The sequence below is a fragment of the Sciurus vulgaris genome (assembly GCF_902686455.1).
Source record: "Sciurus vulgaris genome assembly, chromosome: 1".
In the NCBI taxonomy this organism is placed as follows: domain Eukaryota; kingdom Metazoa; phylum Chordata; class Mammalia; order Rodentia; family Sciuridae; genus Sciurus; species Sciurus vulgaris.
The window spans coordinates 73249979-73272961 of record NC_136461.1 but is presented as its reverse complement, the minus strand read 5'-3'; the positions used below and the strand labels follow the sequence as shown (position 1 = coordinate 73272961).

At 34.3% G+C, this 22983-nt stretch overlaps 2 protein-coding genes and 1 pseudogene across 8 annotated transcripts in view; 1 reads left to right on the top strand and 2 right to left on the bottom strand.

Moving 5' to 3' along the window:
- The window catches only part of COL24A1 (collagen type XXIV alpha 1 chain), a 375093-nt gene that overhangs the window by 274220 nt on the left and 77890 nt on the right, over positions 1-22983 (top strand). For all 6 annotated transcript variants that reach the window (XM_079139420.1, XM_079139419.1, XM_079139418.1 and 3 more), the window contains 6 exons: positions 1997-2050; positions 12940-12993; positions 13201-13254; positions 14504-14557; positions 14714-14821; positions 22229-22282. In XM_079139420.1, the coding sequence (XP_078995546.1) occupies positions 1997-2050; positions 12940-12993; positions 13201-13254; positions 14504-14557; positions 14714-14821; positions 22229-22282 (378 nt within the window). The remainder of the gene's footprint in view (positions 1-1996; positions 2051-12939; positions 12994-13200; positions 13255-14503; positions 14558-14713; positions 14822-22228; positions 22283-22983) is intronic.
- Positions 8002-9803, bottom strand: LOC306638314 (AN1-type zinc finger protein 1-like; annotated as a pseudogene). Its single transcript has 2 exons — positions 9330-9803; positions 8002-9258 (listed from the first exon to the last, which is right to left on the bottom strand). The product of its transcript is annotated as an AN1-type zinc finger protein 1-like (transcript).
- Positions 9923-10775, bottom strand: LOC306653998 (armadillo repeat-containing protein 1-like; the record flags this gene model as incomplete). The annotated part of the gene is made up of 1 exon (XM_079127202.1): positions 9923-10775. Exon 1 carries the CDS (start codon positions 10586-10588, stop codon positions 9923-9925), a length of 666 nt encoding a protein of 221 aa, XP_078983328.1. The 5' UTR covers positions 10589-10775.

Below are 22983 nucleotides of genomic sequence, written 5' to 3'. Positions count from 1 at the left end.
ATGATGCAGGGAGGGAAAAATGTATAGCCATATGCCTATGGGGGGAAAAAGAATATAGGTGCAGATCATAACAGCTCTCACACTTATGCATGCTCTGTCCCCCCACCCCCACACACACAGCAAATCTCAAATGAGAAATGCAAAATTATAAAACTCCTTAGAAGATAAACATAGGAGAAAATCTGTGTGACCTTAGTTTGGCAATGAGTTTTTAGATACAACACCAAAAGCATAAACCATGGGAAAAAAAGGATAAGTTGTACTTCATACCATTAAAAGCATCTCCCCTGAAAAACACTGCTAACAGAATGAAAATACAAGTCATAGACTAGGAGAAAATGGTCATAAAATACTTGTCTGATAAAAAGACTTGTATCCAAAGTATAAAAAGATCTCTTAAAAGTAAAAAAAAAAAAAAATTTAAATTAAAAAGTGAACAAGAGATCTGAACACATACCATACCTGAAAATATACAAAAGTGGCATAAAAGTGAAAGATACTCAAATAATCTCATTAGGGAATTGCAATTTTAAAAAAAATTACATAGCACTGCACCCCTGTTAGAATGATTAAAATTCAAATTCCCAGCAATATCAAGTGCTGACAGGGATGTACAACAACAGGGACTCATAAATTACTGCTGGGAATACAAAATGGTGCCACCACTTTTTATGACAGATTGGCAGACCTAAACATACTCTTATCATATGGTTCAGTAATCATGCTCCTTGATGTTACTCAAATGAGTGATAAATGTATGTCCACTCAAAAACATGCACATGGAATTTATAGCAGCTTTAATTTCATAGTTGCCCAAAAGTAGGCAATAACTTTTGGTTATTGGTTGCCATTTTCTGGCAATAGGATTAGGAGATGGGGACTTTGGAGGTGATTAGATTATGAGGGCATTAGGTCCTTCATGACTGGGAATGGTGCTCTTTAAAAAAGAGACTTTAGAGAGATAAAAGTCTATTTGTAGCTATGTCGTGCACAACAAGAATATACCATCTATGAACCAGAAAGTGGAATCTCACCAAGCACTGAATCTGCTGTTAGCACTTTGATAGTGGATTTTCCAGCCTCTAGAACTGTGAGAAATAAATGTCTGCTGTTTATAAGCTCTCAGTTTATGTACTTTGTAATAGCAGCCCAAAAGAACTGAGACAACATCCTTCAAAAAGCAAATGGAAACAGGCATTGTAGTGCACACCTCTAGTCCTAGCAACATGGGAGGCTGAGACAGGAGGATCACAAATTCAGTGCCAGACTTACAACTGAGTGAGCTCCTCAGCAACTAAGCAAGACCCTGTCTTAAAGTAAAAGATTTTAAAAAAGGGACTGGGGATGTGGTTCAGTGGCTAAGCACCCCTGGATTCAATCCCCAGTATCAAAAAAAAGAGCAAATGGAAAATAACAAACACCCATAAAATGGAATATTATTTAGCAATAAAAGGAAATGAGCTATCAAGCCACAAAAATTCACAGTGGAACCTTAAATGCATGGAAAGAAAACAATACGAAAGTCTGCATACCATCTAATTCTAACTTCATAACATTCTAGAAAAAGCAAAACTACGTTGTAAAAAAGTATCATATATTTGCTTCTTTAAAAATTGTTTTGTCACATATTTTCCAGAAATATTAAGTAGATATATGATTATCATATCCTTTCAATAAGATAACTTGTAAAACCTTTAACACAATTTGATACTTACCAAGTACTTGATCAATGTTTGTTGAATGAATCAGTGAATTAAGATATAAACAAATGAATGGGACTCCTTTCTTTTCTTTTGAATCCAAGCATAATTTAATATCATTCTAAAAATGGCACAGATTACTCAACTAAAGATATAATTTTGTGTATAGAGAGAGTAAGGTAATGCATTGTTGATGATTATATTATAATCACATATTATTAATTCCATATTTAGATGCATCTGATTATTGAAGGGTGAACTTTGATTTTCATATCTTAAATTTTATTTTAATATAGGGACCTCGAGGACTTCAAGGTGAGGCTGGACCTCCTGGAGAAATGGGTGTTGAGGTAATTATTTTGTGATTCTTTCTTTTTCTTTTATACCAAATACTTTTTGTAAGACTCTAAGGTAAAGTTAATATATTTACTATATATTATGAAAAATGATTCTTTACTATTTTCTTTAATATTCAGAAAATAAAACCTAAAATGCCATTAAAATCAGGAATCATGGTATGAACCTAATTTCATATATATAAAGTTGTCCTCTAACAAAGAGCTCATTAAAATGACAATAAAAAATAAAACTTTCCCTTTCCTGATTCAGAGTTGACTTGGTAGCCCTTCATTCTAACTGTTTTATCTCCTTTACAGAAAGAAGCAGTTTGAGGTGACTCTATTTAGTATATTTTAAAATAAACCACATTTATTATAATTATAAAATCCAATTATTTTATTTCTGTTATTAACTTCAGTACTAAATAAATTAAACCATTTTCCATCCCTTCTTCCCTCTCCTTCCCTGGCTTCTATGAAACCCCTCTCTCTGGGTTTCTCACCTTACCTTCTCATTAGCCTTTCTCAGTCTTGGCAGGAAGTTGCCCTTCCATTTCCTTGGCTTAGAAATAATATTATCATAATGACTTTAATCACCAATATTATTTTGGTAGCTCTAATTCATACCTCTCTCCTTAGCACCAGTTATTGATTTCCTGTTATCTCTTTAAATATCCATCTGTATATCTCATAAACATCTCAATTTAAAATATTTAAACCCATCACTTTCCTGCTTTTCTTTTTACTTCCATCTCAGTGCCCAGTAATCCCAAACTGAGAGTCGTCCTAGACCACTCCTAATACATCCTCTTTGGCTAGCCATCTATTCTTTTCGAGTAAGCACCCCCCATTGTCTCTTATGGCTGTCCTTCCTTTTAGTCTCTATTGACAGTACTCTCATTCACTCTGAAGCCATATCTCCTCCAAAGTATATCATTCCTTCTATCAGTTTATCTCTCTTATAATATTAATCTCCTTGAAAATTTTTAAGAGTTCTCATAACATCTATCTTAAAATGCCAATTTCTTAACACAATAAATAATGTTCTGCATGATATAACTTCTGCAAATGTGTTCAGCCACATTCCCAGGAAAATTTTTCTTCTCTTCTGTGGGTTCAGTGTTTGTTGATCTAGTTCTCATTCCATGATTATGGTGGGCCTTCTGATTGTGCACTGTGTATCTGTTGGAGATATAAGGATGTCTAAGATAAAGTTGCTGACTCCTTTGGGAGTTTATAATCTATTTCAGAGGGCAGTTATACAAACAATCATTATACTTCAATGTTAAACCCAATGATGAAGATACTGAAAGGCAACATAGGAACACAGCAGTGCGCCCTTATTCCTACCTGGGGAAGGGAAAAAAATAAGACTTAATCTATGTGTGTGTGGCAGTGGGTAACAACATGAGTTTTAAGGAAGAGAAGGAGTTAGCTGTATGAAAAGAGGGAATAAGGATAAGGGAAGGCTGGGTTGTGGCTCAGTGGTAGAGCTCTTGCCTAGCATGTGTGAGTTTGATTCTCAGCACCACATATAAATAAATTAATTAAATAGTGGTCCATTGACAACTAGAAGAAATTGTTTGTTTTTTTTTTAAAGAAAAAGGGAATTCCAAAAAGGCATAGTATGAGCAATAACCTTCAAACATGAAGTTGTATGGATTCTTTGACAGTCAACATCAAAGCAGAGTAGTAATAAATAGAGTAACGAGAAAATTATGAAAAGTCTGTGTATTCTGTTAAGAAGCTTGAACTTTTTATTTTATAGGCTGTGGTAAGGCATTAGAAAGCCAAAGAGCAAGAACATCAGAAATGTATTTTAGGAAGATAATTCTAGCATCTGGATTAAAAGTAAATTTGAGGAGACAAGAGTGAAGAAAGATAACCTATTAAAAGGACGTTGCACTAGACCAGGCCAAAAAAAATGACAGAGAGATGAACTAAAGCAGGAGGCATAGAAATATTTGTGAGATAAATTCTACAGAATTTTCATATTTGTAGAATTTGTAGAGTAAAGCAGAAAGAGAAGTCAAAAATTTTCTAGATCATGTGACAGGATGGATGGCAATACCTTTTCCTGAGTTCAGAAAAGAAGATTGCTAGAAGGGTAAGGTCATCATCTGCGAATCTGCCCAAGGTAAATGGCTCACAAGTAGCTCAAGTCAGAGTTATTGCTCCTATACTAGTTCACATCCTCTGAGCCTGAAGAAAGAAAACAATCATACCTGACAGCTTGAAAGTGTTTAAGAGAGTAGGATGACAATTCTGTCGTGATAAGGATTAGGGTTTAAGCAGGTGACTTGATGAAAATATGGTAATTTAGAATGGTAGTTGAAGATAATGGGAGAGGAAAATGCCCAAAGACAATATTAAAAGATGAGATATACCTTACTAACTGTCAAACTGAGGTAGGAAATACTGGATTTGTATTATATTCATAATAATGATAATAATACCTAACAATTGCAGAGCACATTCTATGTCCTAGCCATATTTATGCTCTTTATGAATGAATTCTCACAGTTCCATGAAATAGGTACAGTTATTATCCCCATTTCATAGATGAAAAAATTAAGGCATGAAATGGTTAAATAATTTCTCTAAGAACAATAACTAATAGCAACATAGTTGTTATATTTAAACTTAGGCCATCTCCTTCCACAATCTATGTTCCTACCCTTCTGCCTCTCAAGATGGAATGATACCATTTTGTGTAAGGGTACAGTTTTTCCCAGTCATATTTTTCTGGGAATAAAAAAGGTAAAGCTGCTTTAAAAGACTGAGCCAGAATTGGTAAAATAAAAGGGTACCACAGAGATCAGAAGATCAACTATTGATCTAGCCCAAGAAAGGAATAAAAGAAATCAAGAGGGACTGAAAAATGGGGAAAATATAGGACCTGCCAGAGGTCTATGAGACAAAGAACATGTTTGTCTCATCCCTCCTCCCTCCCATTCAATTCCTTCCATCTACTCCACTGATCTTTCTTCCATCTTATTTTTTTATTTCCCCCAAACCCCTTATTTTGAATTAGTTTCCACATATCAGAGAAAAAAATTTGAGCTTTGACTTTTGGGGACTAGCTTATTTCACTTAGCATGATAGTCTCCAGTTCCATCCATTTACTGACAAAGGCCATAATGTCATTCTTCCTTATGACTAAGTGCTCCATTTTGTGTGTGTGTGTGTGTGTGTGTGTGTGTGTGTGTGTGTGTAAATATACATATCACATATCACATTTATTTTATCCATTCAACTGGTGAAAGGCACCTAGGTTTGTTTGATAGCTTGGCTATTGTAAATTGTGCTGCTATAAATATTGGTATGGCTATGTCACTGTAGTGTGTCTTAAATCTTTTGGATCTATACCAAGGATCTATATCAAGGAGTGGGTCATATGGTGGTTCCATTCCCAGTTTTCTGGAGAATCTCCATACTGCTTTCCATAGTGGTTGTACTAATTTGCAGTCCCACCAGCACTGTATGAGGGTAATTTTTCCTCCACATCCTCACCAACATTTATTGTTACTTGTATTCTTGATAGTGGCCGTTCTGACTGGAGTGAGATGGAATCTCAGTGCTGTTTTGATTTGCATTTCTCTAATTGCCAGAGATGTTGAACATTTTTCCATATATTTGTTGATCGATTGTATTTCTTCTGTGAAGTGTCTGTTCAGTTCCTTTGCCCATTTATTAATTGGGTTACTAAGGTTTTTTGGTGTTAAGTTTTTTGAGTTCTTTATATATCCTGGATATCAATGCTCTGAGGTGCAGGTGGCAAAGATTCTCCCGTTCTGTAGGCTTTCTATTCATGTTCTTGTTTGTTTCCTTTGCTGTGAAGAAGCTTTTTGAGTTTTAAGCCTCCCCGTTTATTTATTCTTGATTTTACTTCTTGCACTTTCAGAATCTTGTTGAGGAATTCAGTTCCTAAGCAGACATGATAGAGTGTTGGACCTTCATTTTCTTCTAGCAGTTGCAGAGTCTCTGGTCTAATGCTTAGGTCCTTGATCCACTTTGAGTTTGTGCAGGGTGAGACATAGGGGTTTAATTTCATTTTGCTACATATGTATCTCCAGTTTTCCCAGCACCACTTGTTATAGAGGCTATCTTTCTCCAATGTATGTTTTTGGCATCTTTATCTAGTGTTTTATTCAGCTTTTTTACTGCTGCGACTAAAAGGATCTGACTAGCACAATTATGGAGGAGGAAGAGTTATTTGAGGGCTCACGGTTTCAGAGGTCTCAATCCACAGACAGCCAGCTCCATTCCTCAGGGTTCCAAGTGAGATGGGAACAACATGGTGGAAGAGTGTCACAGAGGGAAGCAGCTTATGTGGTGATCAGGAAGCAGAGAAATACTCCACTTGCCAGATAGAAATATATACCCAAAGTCATGCCCCAATTCCTACCTCCTTCAGCCACACCCTATCACTTCATTTACGACTCAGTTAATCCCTATCAGGGGATTAAATCAATTAATTGGGTTAAGACTCTCATAACCCAATGGTATCTCCTCTGAACCTTCTTGCATTGTTTCACATGTGAACTCTTGGGAGATACCTCACATCCAAACCATAACATTCTACCCCTGACCCCCAAAAGCGCACAACCATCTCACAATACAAAATACATTTTTCCCATTTCCAAGAGTTCCCGTGGTCTAAACAATTCCCAGATTGCTCAAAGTTCAAGTCAAGATCTTTCCATCTTCTAAGATCTTCTTCAGTTTCTTTCTTTAGTGTTCTGTAGTTTTCATTGTAGAGGTCCTTCTCCTCTTTTGTTAGGTTGATTCCTAAATTGTTTTTTGTTTTGATTTTGTTTTGGGGGGCTATTGTGAATGGAATAGTTTTCCTCGTTTCTTTTTCAGTAGAGTCATCGTTAGAGTATAGAAAAATGATTTTTTAATGAGTGTTGATCTTGTATCCTAAAACTTTGCTGAATTCATTTACAAACTCTTAAAGTCTTCTGGTAGAGTTTTTTGGATCTTCTAAATATAGAATCATGTCATCAGCAAACAGAGATAATTTGAGCTCTTTTTTTTCTGTTTGTATTCCTTCAATTTTTTTCTCTTAACTGATTCATCTGGCTAGAGTTAAAGGATTATATCAAGTAGGAGTGGTGAAAGAGGCCATCCTTGTCTTATTCTTGTTTTTGGAGAAAATGCTTTTAGTTTTTCACTACTCAGTGTAATGTTGGCCTTTGGTTTGTGATATATAGCCTTTACAAGGTTGAGATAAGTTCTTTCTATCCCTATTTTTCTAGTGTTTTAAACATGAATGGGTGCTATACTCTGTCAAATGCTTTGCATCTGTTGAGATAATTATGTTATTCTTGTTCTTAAGTCTGTTTATGTGTTGAATTACATGTATTGATTTCCATGTGTTACACCAACTTTGCATTCCTGGGATGAAACCCCTTAATCATTGTGTGCTATTTTTTAAATGTGTTTTTGCATGCAGACTGACAATATTTTATTAAAAATTTTTGCATCTATGTTCATAAAATATATTGGTCTGAAGTTTTCTTATGTTGATATACTTCATCTGGTTTTGGTATCAGGGTGATACTGACCTCATAGAATGAATTTGGCAATGCTCCCTCCTTTTCTGTGTCATGGAATATTTTGAGGAGGATTGGTATTCATGCTTAAAAGTTCTGGTAGAACTTAGCTGAGAATCCACCTGGTCCTGGATTTTCTTTGTTCGGAAGTCTTTTGATAACTACTTCAATTTCATTGATAACTTGCCATTGATTGTTTGTGTTTTGTATATTCTCATGGTTCAATTTGGTTAGGTCTGATTTCTCTAGGAATTTTTGAATATCTTCAAGATTTTCTAACGTATTGGAGTTTAAGTGTTTGAAATAATTTCTGATGATCCTCTGGATTTCAGTAGGGTCTAGTGATATTTCCTTTTTCTTTTTTTTTTTTTTTTTTTTTTTTTTTTTTTCCAAATGAACAGTTTATTCCTTTAAACTTAAATCCACTGTACATGTCCATGATTAGCATAGAAAACAAAGAACATATAGAAATAATTTGTATTCCTTCTGCAAAGTAGTACTTTGTTAAGCATAATAGAAAACATCAGAAACATTGAATTCAGTTTGTTGGTAAAATGTAGTATTTGTTAGCAGGTGTTTTGCTTTGATACATATACAAAGACTGTAATAAGGCTGGGCTATCCCATCATCCCTCTCATTTGTAGTATATTTCATACAAACAATAAAGATGAATCCTACTGGAGGACGTTCTTTATCAGAAACATACCCCAATGCAGGTAGATGATAACCAAGGCAATAAGTTTCTCTTGTTAGGCCTGAGATTCCTCATCCAAAAATTTAGAAGACTGAAGGAGGTGATCTCTAAATCTACATAATTTATGTACACACATCAATGTGTACATCATGTAGGCAGAAAATAAAGCTGTACTTTCTGGTTCCATAATACTAGGCTTTACATGTGATTTGTTTAAAGCCAAAGCGACATAGGTATCTTTTAAGAGCTGAACGAATATCTACCATCTCCTTCTTCTGCCATAAGAAAGGCAAAGTCCCCCAAAAGCGGGTTGTTCCTTCAGCTTGGATACTGGAGTGAAAATGAGATGGAGCAGTGCACAATCAACAGGTGACATTAACCAAATGGGAAACATACCTTTGCTGATATTTCTACAGTATCAACTAATAAAATCTAATTTTAAAAAATTGCTAACAATTGAGTTTTAGCACATAAACTTTAAAACATAAAAACCCAAATTTAGTAGACAATATAAATTATGAAAAAATGAAAATACATTAAAAAGCAACTTTTAAAAATTAAAGTATCTACAGTAAAATAAATTGACATAACCAAGTACATAAAAAATTTCCTTGTGATTTCTAGTTTGAATTCTTGAGTGACTATTCCAAATATGAATCAACATTCTTTAAAGACTGTTCTTCATCACTAAGATATTCCAAAATAATATTTCCACCATTATATAAAGGGTAATCCTCTTTAGTAATCCAGGTTTCCAAAGTTTGATCCAAGGGTAAGGCTTCTCCTGAAGTAATGTGACATAGCCTTAATTTCTTAGCTGTTAATTTGTTATTGTCATTTTTAAGACTGGCTAGAGAAGCTGCAAAGTCTATGACCTTTCCAATGCTCCATCTGTGGCAAAAGAACATGGGTTTGCTTTTTTCTTTGCTCCCCTTAGGCAAGAACACCTGAAAGTAAATTCTTTCAGTCTATAAAAGACATACTATCAAACTGGATTAAAAAAACAAACTCCAGCTATATGCTGCTTACAAGACACACCCTGTGGCAATGACTTGTCCCCATCAGCATGCATCTTTAACTTCGTCAATGCAACCTTTGCAGCTGTTTCACTGTTTTTGGCACCTTTCCGTCGTTTATTTGCTGTCTCTCCTTTCTTGGAATCAATAATGTCTTTTACAAGTTTCTGAGTGTTAGCCATTCGGGGCTTCTGAATTTCCAGTTTTTCACACTCATGATCTGACTGATGGCGATGTCTTAAGCAAAAGTTCTTCTCACAGTAAGGACATATAACTGCCACAAGTTCTTTTTCAACACAGTTCTTGAATGAGCATGGGTAAGATTTCGGTTTATCAGTCTTCAGTCTCTCATTGATTATTACCTCTGGACAACCATGTGACTCTCTGCTTCTGTGTTCAAGGCCTGGATCTATCGCGGCCAGGGAACGGGGACTCCGGGTCACCTCGCTGGGGCAGTGCTCCACCTGGCAATGCTGACCAATATCCAACTCGGCCATCTTTGCAGCGCCCGCAAAGGAATGAGCGAAACTAAGGGGGGCGGGGCAAGGTCTCGCGCGCGACCTTTTATTATTTTACAATATACTTCAAAAATGCCATTACAGTTGCCTTAACTGCTCTATAAGACCTCTTCCCCGCTTTCACTTTTCACAACTTGCTGAGCTTTCATAACCTTGGTTGATGCTATTGCTGATGCCAAAGCCTCTGCTTTCAAATCTGAACGGATTCGTACCACACATCTTTGAACAGCCATTTGGAAAGTGAAGCTAATAACACCCTTAATTTTTAACAAAGCCTCTTCACATAGATTTCTCCGAGACGTATCATCAAGACCATCTATGTGCAAAACCACTGTTTTGGCACGTTTGTTTGTAGTACCCAGGAAAAACTGAGCTTTCCTTCGACGTGAATTCACTTCATTAAAACTATCACCATCTGCCATATTGGAGGACTGAAGAATGTCATAGATTTCAGAGGCCAGAAGTTTTGTTTCTCCTGGAGTTGTAGTCTTCTGTATAACATTTTGCAAGCTTAACATCATACCCAGTTCTCCTTTCATCTTTTCTCTGTTGGCACGACATTCCGCCAAGTATCGAAGAGCAAGTAAAGCTGAATGAACAACAGGGGGGTTTGGGTGGTCCATAAATAAAATAAGGCCAGGCAAACATCCCTGATCTTGAACAATGGCTCTTCTATTTAATGGATCTGCTGCCAAATCTCGTAGCTGGTTAACTACTGATAGAGCATCAGGTTCTTCATTCATGGTGGAGGAGGAAGAATTCATCTTCTATGCCATGTACATGAATAAAATCTCCTTAAATTCGCTCTAGAGCTTTAGGAGTCCAGAGTCTGCCGCACCATCAGGGTCACAGCTACAGATGAGGTAGAAATACCCAGGTAGAGCGGAGCGAACCCCTCGGTTCGCAGTCTCGGCTTCAGCACTCGCAACCAACCGGACTAACTCAAGGAGTCAAAGACTCCTTTTTCTTAATTTGAGTTTTGTCCCTCTTTCTTTTGGTTCATTTGACTAAGGGTTTAACTATCTTGTTTATCATTTCAAAAAAAGCCCAACTCTTCATTTTGTTGATCCTTCGTATTTTTTTAATTCTTGATTTTATTGATTTCAGCTCTGATTTTAATTATTTCCTCTCTACTGATTTTGGTGTTGATTTGTTTTCTTTTTCTAGGGCCTTAGGATGTAATGTGTAATGTGAGATTACTTATTTGGTACCTTTCTATTCTTTCAATGTATGAACGCAGTGGTATGAACTTTCCTTCTAGAACTGCCTTCACACTGGCCCAGAGATTTTGATATGTTGTATCACTATTCTCATTTTTATATAATTTTTTTCTACCCTACTATCCATTCTTTCTGATATCCAGTCATCATTCAAAAGTTTATTTTTTAATCTTCAGGTGAATGGCAGTTTTGATATGGAAGGGGTCCCAATAGGGTTGTCATTTTCTCTCAAGAGGAAGTTTTAACCTTAGAGAGATAAATTAAGTTCTATAATTTCTGATGCAAAGCGGAAACACAGGCTGTCTTGCTTTGTTGGGTTCTTTCTCTTAAGTGCTGTACTATACTACCTTTCATAACAGTGAAGAAATTACAAAGATAACCAGCAGAAGAATTAAAATAACAACTATTAAGAATTAGGAATATTATGGTAAAAGGAATATAGTATATGGGACCCTAACTTTTAGGAAGGTGACCCATTGAGAAGTGCCAGGTTATAGAAGTAATTACTAAGAAAAATAAAAATAAAAATTATTTTGAGGGTGGGGGTTGTGGCTAAGGTACTCACCTAGCATGTATGAGGCACTAATTTCAATCCTCAGCACCACATTAAAAAAAAATAAAGGTATTGTGTTCACCTACAACTAATATATATATATATAATTATTATATTATTAGTTGTATATATACAACTAATATATATATAGATATATAATTATTTTGAAAAGCAATCACCTCTGAGGAATGGGACTGAAGCTTTTCATTATAAGCCCATGTACATATGTAACTTATTTTGGAGAAAAAATGAATTTGTAGTGCAGAAACTGAGTCAAAATGAAAAACTGAACTTTCTCCATCTAAAATATTAAGAATTGATATAAAAGATATTTCAATCTCTAATAATTGTAAATGTAATGAAGAATTCTATCCTTGGGTCAGAAATACCATAGAATCTCTGAAAGATATAAGAAAGAGAAAAAGGAGGAGGGAGGGGAAAGTAGGTCTCTTTTATAATGTGAATGTTTTAGTCAGTTTTTTTTTACTGCTGTGGCCAAAAGACCTGACAAGAACAATTTTATAGAAGGAAAAGTGTATTTAAGGGCTCACAGTGTCAGAGGTCTCAGTCCATAGACAGCTGGCTTGATTCCTTGGTACTCGAAGTGAGGCAGAACATCATGGTGAAAGAGTGTGGTGGAAGGAAGCAGCTCACAGGATGATCAGAAAGCAGAGAGTGACTTCACTCACCAGATAGAAAATATATACCCCAAAGATACACCCCCCTATGACCTACCTCCTCCAGCTACACCCTACCTACCTTCAGTTTCCACTCAGTTAATCCCCATTGAGGGATTAATTTACTGACTGGGTTAAGACTCTGACAACTCAATCATTTCTCCTCTGAACCTTCTTGCATTGTCTCACACATGAGCTTTTGGGGGACACTTCACATCAGAACCATAACAGTGAATAAATTTATCTCTTACTTGTGTGATATTCCTATAAAACCATTTAGTAAAAATAAATTTTTCTTAAAGAAGTTGGTTCCAGAGGACACAACAGAAAAGAATAAGAAAAGCAAAAGGCGAGAAAACACATTTGTCTCTGAGGGTAGAAAATTTGAAGAAGGAGGTAGTTTGTCTTTCGTTCTTTGACTAAGGTTTAAAGGATGAGAAGAAAAGTTGTTAAGAAACTGGTTCTGATTTCAGGTAAAGTTGTTTTTCATCTGTACTATTAAAGTGTCCCAGTAAGTATTTAAGGTCTTATCCCATAAGGTTTATAAGAAGACATCAAAAACCCTCTCCTGAACCTAGATGTTGGTTACCCTTGAGCTAAAAATTACTATCATTTTCTTATGAGGTGTTACTGCCTTTATAATGTGTCAAATCATTCTCTTTTAGGGCCCTCCAGGCATTGAGGGAGAATCTGGTCTACAAGGAGAACCGGGTACTAAGGTAAACTTCCTATAAAAGTTAAAGAGAGGGTCTCTAAACTATCACCACTGAATTCTTTACATTTGCCTCCTTGTTGCAAACACCTATCGTGAAAGCAGGTGAAGGTCAGCAGATAAAAACATGAAGTGTTTTGGAAATCCTTACCCTTATGATATGAGTGTCATAGATATGCAGTTTTAGTTTAGTCTTTTCTCTTTGTTTCTTCAGGGAGATGTTGGACCTGTGGGCAGTGTTGGAGGAACTGGTGAACCAGGATTACGAGTAAGTACTTACAGGAAACCTTTTAATGCATTGATTCATTAATTTCAGGAAATCAAACTTACCATTTTAAACATCTCAAATATAGCATAATAAACCTTTCTGATGCCCTCAGAAAATGTTTGTCTTTATTTCATAATTTCAAAAACTGAAAACTAAACCCTGTTTACATTCTCATTTAGTATCATTTAAAGTCCTAATCCCATATACCCTGTGCTCAAAATCAGTTGTACTCTGAAGAGACATTGCCAAAAATGTGGCATCACTGTGATTGTCACTTATGGTAGCATTAAGCAGGAATTCATGAATACCAGTGATCAGTTCTCAGAATATCTCCTGACCTAAAAAAGATGAAAGATTGACATCTAATTTATATTTGAAAAAGCACCCTAGAATCATGCAAAGTTAATAGTATGCAAAGAACTATTATAAATAGTTGTAATTTGGTACCATAGAGAAGTTATACTAAGATGGATAGCTTTGTTTGGAGCTGTGATAAGGAATTGTCCCCAAGAACATAGTACCCAAGATAATTTTAAGAGGCACTTATTCATTAAAAGACAAACTAGGGAAATATACTTTTGTATCTGGTTTGTTTCTTTTCACTTTCTCTTTTCTAGGGTGGTGGAATAAGTGAGAGGTGAGGGTGAAGGAAGAACCAATGATGGGAAAGATAAACAACTCTTAATAAGAACTAATTATCTTATTTTAAAATACTTTAGGCATCAAGAGAGCCAATTCTACTCTAACAGCTTCTTAAACTTTGACTCTATATTTCTGCAAGTTCCATATGTAGAGGGCTTCTTCTCAAGGTATCATGACCTCTCTGCTCTCTTTTAAGGAGAAACCCTAAAAATCTGGTAGAACAATCATACTCAAGTAAATTGAATATAGCAAGTTACTGTATTTAATGAGATGCAGTATTTACATTCCTTGAACTCAAAAGCACACGTTTAGTTATATAAATTTCCAGAGCTACCACATGAATATGTTACATTTAATTGCCTAAAATTTATTAACATTCTGGAACCATCTAATATTTAAATTTACAACACTTATTTAAATCTTCTCCTGAGCTATTTAAGGCAAATTAAATCATGCTTAGTATTCTGTCAAATCCTCTTTATAGATAAAGTAGAAGTAGAAGTAGAAGTAAATGAAAAAAACCTGCTACTTTCTATACATGCTGGGCAAAGAATAAGATGAATGGTCCTGGTAAAAACTTAATCTTACTATTTCTGCTACATAATAGGGTGAACCAGGGGCTCCTGGAGAAGAAGGACTCCAAGGAAAAGATGGATTAAAGGTAAATTGTACTTTTAACTTTACATATAAAATAGGGTTTTGTGAAATCTTTAAAATATTAAGCAATTGTTTTTATATGCCAAATACAAACCAGTATATCGTATGGCATAATTATTTCATTGCATTACTTCTGAAATTTTTTTTCATTGGGTTCCAGGGGACCCCAGGAGAAAGGGGACTTCCTGGAGAAGATGGAGAAAAAGGAGAGATGGGCTTACTAGGAACTATAGGGCCCTTTGGTAGACAAGGTCAAATGGGCCTTCCGGTGAGTACTGCTGGGTTCATTTTTAAATGCTCTGTAAACTCAGTGCCTCTATGTGTGCATATACTCACCCCCTGCCCCCACACACATACACTTGGGTATATGAGGTGTTGAACTGTGTTTTGAGAAAGGGACAACGTAGGGACTAATTATCCAGACCCCTAAGACACAAAAAGGCCTGGAATTTCTGTTATAATGCATTTTTAGGGGAGTATTTTTTGTTGTCTTAGTTTGATTGAATATTTTGAAACTTTATTCAGAGAACAGACATTCTTATTATAAATTAATAGCCTAGATCCAGGATGGAATTCTTTGCAAGAACAATATTAGCTGTCAATATTTTGATCCTACATTGTATTATTTTAAAGAAAATTCTAAATGTCATGTGAAATCAATTCCCTCACCTTGAGGCAAATGGAAGATGTGAATTAATAACAAAAACAGCTTCTCTCTAGCTTCAAAACTCAACTTATGGTATTTGTTATATTCTTCCATATACAGCTGTATGATAACTTTACTCACCTGTTTCCTCTTTCTTGTCTCCTGTCTTTAAACATAAGAGATTATTCTGTCTTTATTTCTCAAAGGTTTCTTGCTTTTGGAAATATCATTTTTTTTTTTTTTTTTTTTTTGGAAGATATCCCTTGTGACCCTACCAGAAAATTCTCTCCTTCCTCTGAACTCTAGCAATCTTCTTCAGTCTTTGAAAGATTAAAAGTTGACTTTTAAGCACATGGGTCTGTTTTCTCAGGGAGATCATACCTCTGCTAAAGCAGATACTCTTCCCATAAACCTCAGTGCATCTTCATTGCAGTATTTCTACATGGGAGCTCAGTAAAGACTGAGGAACTGATCATGCAGATGGAGTGGGAGACAAAGTAGTGATTTACAAAGTTGGTAATCTTTATGTGTTTTTCCTCTACTTCTCTTCCTTTGGCTTCTAACCTCCAGATATTAGTGCCTTATGTATGATAGTCCCTACCCATTCAGCTCAATCAGATTTACAAACAAAAGAAGAAAGTGTTTCAACCGATGCCATAGATGATACACAGACTGGCCATCTCGTCATTCACACTAACTCATGGCTATAATTCCTTTATAGTAGCAATTAAAAATTGCTATATATACATCTTTCCCCAAATAATGGATAATTGCACCAGCATATTTCAAAGTGACATTTGAAGAATGAAGATAAACCAGAAGTGGTTTTGAGCATTGGCAAATTGAATCCATTTTTACCATAATGGTGCAGTGCCTATTTCTCCACTCATTCCTGGACAACTGGGATGAGTATTCCACAACAGCATAAACAAAGTCCCAGAGAATCCTCCCCTGAACTTTCTTAAATGTTTGGCCCAGACACTGAGCAATGCACACTCATTTATAAACTCTCATACCATTCTAATAACATATAGATACTATTTCCCACTTTGTAACAGAACGTCCACTGGTTCATACAAGATAATACAGCAGATGGCAGAGCTGGCACTAATTCCTTTATTTTCTGACTTCTGAATCTCCAAGCCTTACCTAAATAATAGTTTGGGTCCTATCTTTTGTCTTTCTAGGGTTCTTGTTAGCTTTTTTTTTTTTTTTTTTTTTTTTTGTTATGTTTTTGCAGTGCTGGGGATTTGAACCCAGGGTCTTGTGCTTGTGAGGCAAGTACTCTACCAACTGAGCTATATCCCCAGCCCTTCTTGATAGTTTTTAAAATCCTTTTTAGAGAATTTATTTCTTTTCCATTAGTATCAGGCTAGACCCACAGAGAGCCAGGTACAAATGCAAGAAATTGTGATTACCTTTCTAATAATTCTTGTCACATTTATATTTTTATATTTAAAAAGCTGATAATAATTATTCATACTCTAGTATGGATTTTTAAGCCAACTAACTTAGTTCCCTAGCAGAATCCTAAGAGTTGGTGGGGAAGGCAAACATACTAAGAAAAAGGAAAGACAAACAAAGCAGGGACCCTCAAGATGATGCAGCATGACAGCTGGTGATGGGAAGAGCAGAGATGAAGGGGCTCAAAACAAGGAATGGAAAAATGATAAACACAGATTTCATCTGCTTCATAATTTTTCCCAGGAACAATCCTTCCTAGTACACATCTTTGGTGCCTTTTTTTAGTAACAGCACATGTGTGTTTCTTTTTTATTCTTTTTGTTGTTCTCCTTGGAATTTTAAATGCCTTTCAGCTTATAAACTCAATAAAAATACCATGGCATATTTTTTCAAAAGAAGTTTTTGATCCAAGGAACTATTGCTTAATCAGACAGCCTGATGTTGGATTTATTTTGCACTTTTAAAATTCTTCTTTAAGAAATGTCACAAAGATACTACCTCAGGTTCTTACAAAATAAACAAAAAAAGAAAAAGAAGAGAGAAAGAAAAAAAAACTTTTTAAAGTTTTTTCAAGGAAGGAGAATCTTTCTTACATTCTTCTTACTTCCTAGAAGATTGAAAATCATTTTAAAACAAAGCATTAGTTAGAAAATTCCAAATTTAAGCTATAGAATTCTTTGAACAGGAAAAAAAATTATTTATCTTATCCTTGAATTCTCTGCTAAAATGTTCAGTTTCCCAAACTCATAACTCTATATGAGAAAAGAGCATCTGAAAAGAAATACCTGCTGAACTTAATCTGTCATCCATTTCTAAAAATTCTACTTCTGTGGTACCTAAGATCTAAACACCTGTGGAGCTATGAACTCCAAAGTAGAACATATTAAAATGAAATTATCTCATTTTATTCCTTTAGGACAAAACTCACTTGAATATATTGAAAGGTCTTTTTTCTGATCTATTTAAGGTGGTATGATACTAAATTGAACTGAATATCTTAAGAAGATATAAAGTATTCTTTTCTAAGAAGCTTTTATACTAAGATCTTAAAAATTAAGTCATAAAGGTGAGAGGAACATTAGTAGTAAGAAAAGAATAAGAAATTAATTTTTTTAGATAGATATAGAGGGCAACATAAAGATAAAGTGAAGATCAGTAATGTAGAGGCAGAGTGGAGGAATGGGTAAGGGGAGGCAATGTAGAATGAATTCTTTAAAAATCATGTTATGTGCATATAGACTTCAGGGAATTTCACCTTTATGTACAAATAAAAAGAACCAATCAAATATAAATAGGCAATAAAAGGAAGTCTAGTAGAGTAAAGGGAGAAGAACTGGGGAGAAAAGGGAGGACAGGAGGGAAATAGGGAAGGGAGAAATGGAGTTGGAATATGAACCAAAATTGAATTCCATGCATGTAAGAGTTTGTCAGTATTAATCAACTACTATGTATAACTACAAAACTCTAACTAAAAAAAAGAAAAGAAAGTTTTACTGTGTGAAAAAAATAAAAAAATTATTCTAGAAAAGTACAGGAGAAATGAATAAATGAAAAGAAGTAGAGAAAAGGAGATGTATTAGATTAAAGTTTTTTATTTAATGATTAATGTTAAGCCTATTTGAATGTTGTTGGAAATGATCCAATAAAGAGGAAAAATCAATAGTGCAAGTAAGAGAAGGGATGTTTTCAGAAGAGAAGTCCTTGATAAGTGAGCAGCCATGGGCTTCTGAGTACAAGTGAGGAGTTGGCCTTACACAGGGAATGGACACTGCTTTCTCTATCAGAGAAGGGAGGCAGAATATGTGGGTACATAAAGAGGGGTATTAGGTTTGGGAAGAGGAGCTTCCAACTCCTAATCTGCTTGCTACCATATCTTAACAAGTTGAAAGTAAGGTTATTAACTTAAAAATGAAGTGGGAATAGAGGTTTGAAAACAAAATGAATGTGCAAGTGATCTTAGAGAGTACTAACAAATGCCTCAGTTATACACATTTATAAGACAAATGTTTTCCGTCAGTTCAGCACTTTTATTTTGATTACACACACCAGATTCACAAGTTGTTAATATTTAAATACTTATGTAAACACAGTGTTGCCTAACCTGAATTGTTTGTTGGCTGGTAGCATCACCACATGTCAGCTGACACAGTACAGATGTGGAATACTGACATAATCAAGAGTTTTGTTGATATTACAACAAAAGTTCAATATTTTAAAATATTATATATGTAAGCCACATATTTTACAAATTGAGGAAAAAATATAATCATTCCAAGAGATAAAAACAAAACAATTTAATAAAATTTAATATCCATATACCAACTATCATGCTTAATGTGGAAACATCAAAGAAATTAACTAAGCACCACTCACTACTCACCATTTCTATGTAATATTTACTTAGAGTCCCAGCTGGTGTAGCAAAGCAAAAGAAATAATCTCTAAATTATAAGAATTAATGAAGACTAACAGGGATATAGCTCAGTGGTAGAGCACTTGCCTAACATATGAGGACCTGGGTTTGATTTCCAGTAAAAAAGAAAGAAGAATTAATGAGAGTTCAGGAATATGTACAATATAAAATTAATATTTAAAAATAGATTCTGTTCTTTTTTACCAGCAACAAGTACTTTAAAAGCTATTTTACATACAATTTTAAATACAATTAGCAAAAAAATTAAGTGCCTTATAATAAATCTATCAAAATATTTGCAAAAATTTTATGGAAGACTCTTATAGTTTGAAAAATAATCAGTTTATTAAAGAAGATCTAAAAATGGATTTATAGACTGGAAGACTTAATGTAATAAAATTAGTTTGTACATCTAGTATGATTTCCATCAAAATCCCTATAGGAAATTTTTGTTTATAGAACTTGATTGATGAAAAGTGCTTTTAAAATTAATGTTGAAGACCAAAGAGCAAATACCAATACAATTTTAAAGAGCAAGTTGGGGAGCAGGGGCAGAGGTGAAAGGGAAAATTTGGCCTACCTAATAGAGTAATTAACTTAATTTCATATTGCTCACAAACAAACTAATGCAAATAGAAGATAACCTAGAATCAGATCTAAGTATATTGTGAAATATTTCATAATTTGATAATGCATTGTGTATCTATAAGGAAAAGATGAACTATTCAATAGATAGACCAGTACACAAAAGCCACACATGCTTACACACGCATGCAGGCATGCACACACACTGTGAATTAAGTTCTGATTAAAGTTCTAATTATGGAAATCAAAAATTTAAAACTCTTAGGAGAACATTTAAGAGAATTTTATGACCTCATGAGGGGAGGGGAAGCAGAAAGAATTATAAGAAACCAGGAAAATGAACAAGAAAATATTGATAAATTTGATTACATTATAATTGTAGACTTCTGTTACAAATATAGTGAAAAAGTCAGCTAAGGCTAGAAGAGATTTGTTATATATAGAATATGTACAAATATGTACAAAAACTTTCATATAACTCAAGGAAAGGATAGTTCAGTACAATAATGGGCAGAAGTTAGGAACCAGAAAATCATGCAAATACATGCAGTAACTTTATGAGTAAATACTCATTCCTCCTTAATGCAAATTGAAATCACGGATAACATCATTTTACTCTCATAAGGTAGACATAAGTTCAGTACAAAAGATATAGAGTAATAGGAACTCCTATGCATTTGCTGTGGGAAAGTAAATTGGCAAAACCACTTCAGAGAATAATTTGGCAATATTTAGCATAGTATACTTGAAGATGTACATATACTTCAACCCAGCAAGTCAACTCTGGGGTGTATACCTACAAAAAACTCTTAGCATAGGAACATGGAGTATATTTAGGGTGCTTATAATCTATAACATATTATCTATAACCAAAAAGTTAACCATTAGAAAAGTGGTTATATTATGGTTTGATAACATGGAATCCTATAGCAGTAAAAAAGGGCAGGGGATGTTAAAGACACCCTGAATAACTGAAAAAACAAAATGTTGTATTAAAAAAGATTTAGAAGAATGCATAAAGTATGATATTCCTTATTTTAAAAGGTGGAAAATGATATTTTGCTTGGGGATACCTGTAAATGGAGTTAACAAATGCATAGGATTAATAAACAAATTCAGGATGTTGATTGTACCTGAGTGGGGAATAAGGTAATGTGTTTGGAAAGGTAATATGTGCATATTGGCTTCAGTTACATACACATATATTGGTCCTGTTTCTTAAAGTGGGTGGTAAGTACATGAGTTTTCATTGTATCTTCTAATGTCTTTATAGATATATTTTAACTATTGCCATGATATACTTTAAAAAACAACAGAAGTTTTTGAAAACTAATATTTATTGAGCTCTTCATTAAAAGTCTAATCCTTTCCAAGTTTCACATGCATTATCTGATTTAAACTTAGTAACCCTTCAAAGAGCTTTTATTGTACCCTTTTATTTGGGAAGGAAACAAAGATCTTTCACATTAAATAATCTGCCCAATGACCTATCACTATTATAGGTATTAAGTGTCCAAGTCAGAATATGAAGCTGCTAAGTAGTCTGACTTTTTAAAAGCTCCCACCATTATCCTCTATAGAAGATGAATATACCTTTTTTTAAAAAACTCCTTATTAGCTACAAAGAACTCCTCAGAATAGTGCAACTATCTTTTCTACCTCTGGATGCAGCTATAACTACAGCAATAGAACAAAACTCCTTTGGCCTCTAAACTCAGTGACTTTCTGAGGCTAGAAGAACATTTGCTTGGGAGCACAAGGCATGAGTCATTTCCTTAGGTATCTGTTTATTCGTTCAACAAATATTTATCAAGAGCCTACATAGCACAGTGGTAAACCACAATTTATTTCTTTCTACATCATTTCTGCAGATTGCCAAGCTTTGGGGACACAAATTTGAAATTTCCATTTTCATTTCCAACTAATGAAAGGAATGTTGTGATTAATTATTTGCCATTTTAGAACTTCCAACCTGGCTTAATATGGATCACACTTAAGCCTATCCATTGTTGATCTGAAAATTCATATGGTATAACACTTTTTACTAAAAAAAAAGTGTATATTGAAATTTTTCATCTACTTTTGGCTAAACAAAATACCAAGTAAAATGAAAATATTATTTAAACAGTATTCTCCCTGTATTTTCTCTTCCTTTTTTCGCTAAGATCAAAGAATATCTCCTTAAACTTCCATGTTCTTGTAAGATTTTTGAGATTTTTCTTAACCATGTATTAAATATATTTTATAATCCTATTCTTTCAAGGTTCTGAGCTAAAGGTAGCTCATAGAAGTGTTGAAATGGATTCATTTGTTTTTCATTCTGTTCCCACTCATTAAAATGAGTGTACAGAAATAAAGTAATTTTTTTCCTAAACAATTTAATTTTTCCTATCTTGGCAAGTTTGTGTATAAACTTTAGAGTTGATCACAGTTGTGCCTCTAAATCACTGCGAAAAGTAGCCCTCATTTTTATTTAGTGTGCAATTCAGTGGTTATCTGATGTGAGTATTCAAACACTCCACTCTTTTCTTTAATCATTTATTTCTTTTTCTGTATTGAATATTCAGGGACCAGAAGGAATGATAGGAACTCCAGGACAAAGAGGTCGTCCAGGAAAAAAGGTAATGTTTAAATATTTTTAATGTTTCTTTCTTTTTAAGTGCCCAGAGCTCCATAGCATGCTGTAGTATTTTGATTTGCACTACATATAAAATTTATAAATTCGACTTTTAAAGGCATATTTGTAAAAATTAGTATTTAATTCCACTTAGAAGTATATGTCACTTTGATTATTTCAAAGCAATTTTCCTGTTTGGAATTTGTAAAAAAAAAATTCTTTTTCCTTGGTCTCCTGTTTTCCAAAGAGTCCTAAGAGATCATAAGTGGGAAAGATAAAAGATAAAATGAAACTAGTATACCATTTGTCCTATTTGATGACAACTTTAGTAAAATATTTGAGGGAAACGATCATAATTGTTTTGTGATTTTTCTTAACGTGTTTTTCTAAATTGAAGTTAATAATTGATTTTATATTTCTTATGCAATAAGAACCACAAATTCAGAATATGTTTCAGTGGCTTACTTTGTATTTTATTTTTTTAAAGTTGACATATTTGTAAAATTTTAGTATGTTATAATGAAAAAATTCATCTTTGTATGAAATCAATAATTTGTTCAAAAGTTGACAAAGCATGGCAAGAGTTTTTGCATTGGATTGTGACAACTCAGAATATATTTCTCATAATTAACCAAATCGCACCATATTCTAGTTCCCAAAGTCCAGCTCTTGCTTTCTTGCAGAAATATACCTACTCCATTATTC